The sequence below is a fragment of the Balaenoptera musculus genome, chromosome 12 (genome assembly GCF_009873245.2).
Source record: "Balaenoptera musculus isolate JJ_BM4_2016_0621 chromosome 12, mBalMus1.pri.v3, whole genome shotgun sequence".
Taxonomy (NCBI): domain Eukaryota; kingdom Metazoa; phylum Chordata; class Mammalia; order Artiodactyla; family Balaenopteridae; genus Balaenoptera; species Balaenoptera musculus.
In genome coordinates, this window is record NC_045796.1 from 91,145,553 (window position 1) to 91,150,387 (window position 4,835).

General features: G+C 43.0%; 1 protein-coding gene across 1 annotated transcript; it reads right to left on the bottom strand.

Moving 5' to 3' along the window:
* Positions 1 to 3,154: 3,154 nt before the first annotated feature.
* On the bottom strand, positions 3,155 to 4,181 carry LOC118905302 (porphobilinogen deaminase-like). Its single transcript, XM_036871929.1, is given in 2 exon segments — positions 3,155 to 3,596; positions 3,598 to 4,181. Coding segments are annotated over 2 exon segments (1,014 nt in total). The 5' UTR covers positions 4,170 to 4,181.
* Between the last annotated feature and the right edge of the window lie 654 nt (positions 4,182 to 4,835).

Sequence of the window (4,835 nt, forward strand, 5' to 3'; positions counted from 1 at the left end):
TCCTGAAAGCCACATACCTTCCAACATCTTGAAAAGTGTAATCGTTTCTCAGAAGTACTCAGCCTGAAGTATGATTTTAAAGTTCTGTTGAGACATAAAACTCAAGCCATTACACCTGTGTTTTTACTGAACTTTTTATAGATGCGTATGTACTGGGCAAACGCTGATATTGTCTTCCTTGAGTACATGGCATTCTGTGCCCCGAAAAGGTTTGTTGCCTCTGTGTGCTGGTCTTAAATTTCAAGGCTACTGGGCAGCAGCCCTCCTACCCCAGCGAGCTGTGTGCAAACCCGCTAGAATTAAACAAGAAGCAAAGTTTGTGGGAACAGAGTGAGGATACTAAGGTGTCCTTTGATGCACAAACCCTGTCTGTCTCGATGCTGACCTCACACCCAACTTAAAACACCAAACACCAGTTAATCACATGATTGTCGAGAGATGCAAAGTCCCTGTATAATTACTGTTGTGTTCAAAGGAATTAACATGTAGTTACTATAAACAACGTGTTCTATTTTGTGGAAACTATGCAGTTAACTTGTCCTAGGCTAATAAATTAAATATAGCATGAGCTCATATTACAGCTGCTTGGAAGGAGGGGCTGGCTGGCAACACATTTATTGAGATCACTTTGAAATCACTAGCCTCTATACTCAGTACAGAAGTGGGTGTCTCCTGCTTTGGGCAACTTATGCACATGATCCCATTTACTAAACAGATATTTTAGGAAGTTTAAACATATTTGGTTATGGGAGAGAAGCTGAGGCAGAAGGAGGAAAGAGAATGAAATGGTGCTAAATCATTAGACACTAATTTGGAGTTGAAATAGAATGGCAGTAAAACATACAAATCTATATGAATCTATAGTGAATAGTCCACACTTGCACATGACACTTGCAGAAATTCAGATGAGAGGCAATTCATTAGGAACATAACTGTCACAATTAGGAAGGCATCCCTGTGTCATGCCCAGGAAGTTCTTGATATTTTATGATGTGTTAAAAAGAGAAGACCTAGTGCCTCTCAGCTTAGGTGAGAACTGCTAGCAGTGAAGTGGATCCCTGAAGTGGATCCAGCAGGCCCATGGTCTTGGAGGACTCTTAGCTCCCAGCCAGGGGCACTTCTTTAGCGGTTCCTGTCAGAGAAGGGGATGGCCCCCTCTGTCATGTGACAGTTACTAACTCTGGTTGGGGTGTGGTTAAATGTTAGGCTCAATGACTGGAAGGAAGGATTTTCTTTCCCTGTATCTTCAGCTTGACTGATAAGTTGTCCACCTTATCTCAACATCTGCCAGCAACCTAAGAAATGGTCCATTTGCTTACAGAGGTAGGAATCATGCATTCTTATTTAGAACTGCCCCTCTTTCTTAACTTTCCTGTAATCGCTCACCCACTCTCAACCTTACATAGGTTACCAGTGAAAGCAGATGGGAAAGAGGTATGATTGTTGTCTACCTGGAAGCGAGACAGAGGCAGACACTCTTCAGGCATTAGTGAACTGGTGTCCCCAGGCAGCTGTGTAAAGACTTTAAACCAAATATTTTACATTTGGTGAAATCTTTTGCACATGTGCTGGAGTATTTGCTTTTCCTATGTAACAGTACATTCAATAAGGCGTCAGTTCATGGTTTTTTGCTGAAGTAAAACCCAGTGGCTAGTCTAATAACAAAAGGAACTGTAGGACAGATAGCATTTTCTTGATTATTTTTATGTTTTAAAAGTAAAATATAGACTTAATTTAGCTTTTGAATTAAAGAGAAGTCTTATTCCTGGCTATTTAGACATAGCAGAACCTTAAAATTGTATAAATATGGCAAATAAAGCTCTTATATCTTCAACAGAATGTAATTAGTGAATATATTATATGAAAAATTTTGTAGAGCAAGAGTATTCATTTAGGTTAAACTAGTCTATGAATTGATTTTATAACCTATTTCTATTCCCGAGTTTGTTATATTTAAAAAATGATCCAAAGATGTGCATTTTTGTTTAGTAGTATATCAGTGTTACTTTAATGATTCTTAGCAAAAAGATAAAGATAATTTTACCCAGTCTGGTATATGCTACATTTATTTGCTATCTTCTTTCAATTCAAAATTGAAAGAGAAAATTCATCTTCAAGTGATTTCTTCTAAAGTTTCTGTCATCAACATGAAGATAAAAATTATTTCATCTATTCAAACTTTTGTCAAGATTTAACAGTCTTTGAATTTCTTCTACCAATTTATTTTCTTTCTTTATTGCAGAAGAGTCTTTCTGAATACTAAAAAGGGAAATTCATACCCCAGGTTACATATATTCTCATATTTCTTTAGACATTATTGAGAAAGGAAAGATGTAGGGAGCTTACTGGTCAGAGAAGATGAAAGACATGAATTTCCCTTTATGATGAAAGCTGAAAGGATGACTGGGTACAGAGGAGCTGGCAGTGGCTTCCTGCTCTTCAAGCACAGAACAGGGCTCTGTGGAGCCTGGGAACGGGAGTGGACAGACCTGCCCATACTTCCTGTAGCATGTTGGGCAATCACCTAGCAGCCCTGACTCTCCCTTTTCTCACTTCAAAAGTAAGACAGTACTTAACTCATTAAGTAATTATGAGAATTAAACTAAACGATTTAATATAACTAGAACACTTAGTAGAGATCATCATCATTTTTGATAAAAGGTATATATTATCAATTTTAAGCTTCTAGGCCCTTCCCTAAGGAGAAATTATTCTCTGCTTAGGTTATTTGTGATTATCCTGTTAGAAAAGCAGCTGGATGTAATTTATATGAAAAAGCCTTTCTGATGCACAATTTGGTTAGTTGGTCACAAAAATTTAAGAATTATGAAAGTATTTAGAGTTTATAAGATTCAGTGCATTCAAAGCAAGTAGATTTTTTTTTTTCACCTTCAGATCTGGTTTATTAGTAGAGTTGGTTACATTCAAAGGCTGTGGCTTGTTAGATGTTTTTCTCTAGAGACTAAGCCCCCACCTACTGAGGAGACAAGCCATCACCAAGGCCCCAAGGTGAGACAAGTCTCTGTAAGTCTCTGCCCCTGCAGTTCAATCCCCTGGGTAATCACCCCCCAGGTAGCAATGGGAATGGGGCACTGAGGGCTGGGATGTAGGCACTGGGCACCAGCAACGCAGGCACCTGTGCCCCACAGACCAGTTAGTGGACATCATTGAGCTGCCGTGCCACATCCAAGATGTTCTTGGCTCCTTTGTTCAGCAACAAGGTGGCCAGGCTGATGCCCAGGCTCTCAGCAGCCAGCTGGGCTTGTTGTGGAATGTTCCAGGCAGTGATGCCCACCAGCTGTGGATCATCCTCAGGGCTATCTTCATGCTGGGCAGGGACATGGATGGTGGCCTGCATGATCTCTTGCATGCTATCTGTGCCATTCAGACTCCAGACTCCTCCAGTCAGGTATAGTTGCCCATCCTTCATAGCTGTATGCTCTGCCACTGGCACACTGCAGCCTCCTTCCAGGTGCCTCAGGAAGGCCTGTTCAGCAATGCAGTGAAGCAGAGTCTCAGGATCATGCAACACCCCCACCAGATCCAAGATGTCCTGGTCCTTGGCTCGAACTTCCACTCCCAGAGCCCCCTGACCCGCACTCCTCAGGGTGCAGGATCTGCCCCACCCGGTTCTGCCAGCCCATGCACTGCAGGCCAGCTGCAGCCAGGATGACGGCACCGAACTCCTGCAGTTCATCCAACTTCCAAAGCCGTGTGATGAGGTTTCCCCGAATACTCTTGAACTCCAGATGTGGGAACTTTCTCTGCAGCTGGGCCGCTCTCCGCAGGGAGCTAGTTCCCACCACGCTCTTCCCTGGCAAGGTTTCTAGGGTCTTCCCAACAAATTGTGGGTGAAAGACAACAGCATCAGAGGGGCTCTCCTGCTTGCAGATGGCTCCAATGGTGAAGCCAGGAGGAAGCACCGCGGGCAGGTCCTTCAGGGAGTGAACAACCAGGTCCACTTCATTCCTCTCCAGTGCGTGTTCCAGCTCCTTGGTAAACTCTCCAGTCTTGGAGAGAGCTGTATCAAGAATCTTGTCCCCTGTGGTGGACACAGCAATGATTTCAAACTGCGAGCCTGGGTATAAGGCTTTCAGCGTTGCCACCACACTGTCCGTCTGTATGCAGGCCAGCTGGCTCTTGCGGGTACCCACGTGAATCACTCTCATCTTTGGGCTGTTTTCTTCCTGCAGAAAAAGTCCCGAGGTCACAGTCCCTGCTGCTCTCAGTGCTCCTCAACACCTTGTCCAAGAACCAGAATCACTGGCTTGGAAGAAAGGAACCTCAGCCCCTGGTCTGTGGCCAGCTGAGCCTCAGAGTGGGAAAGCAAGTAGATTTTAAAAAGTGTCCCTCTGGGACTTCCCTGGTGGTCCATTGGTTAAGACTCCGCGCTTCCATTGAAGGGGGCACAGGTTCAATCCCTGGTCTGGGAACTAAGATCCTATGTGCCGCGTTTCGTGGCCAAAAAAAAAAAAAAAAGTGTCCCTCAAGGCTTTCCGTCTTCTCCAACACAAGGAATTGCTGCATATATTCTGATGACTGTCTCAGGCAGAAAGAGTCAACTAGCAGAAGATGTCACAGAAACACATCATACCCTCGTACGGCACATGTATGTAATGTTGTCATTGTAAAAATTTAGTTTTTACTGATGTAATACTTGCTTCTATTTATCCCTCCTTTTAGTGGCATCATGTCTTATTCACTTTTGTACACTAACACTACATCTGGTATTTAGTAGGTTATCGATATCGATATGATATTCTTGCTGAAAAAAATAAATGCACGAATAAGTAAGTAAAAGGGTACAGAGATGACCACTATCCTTTATGGACATG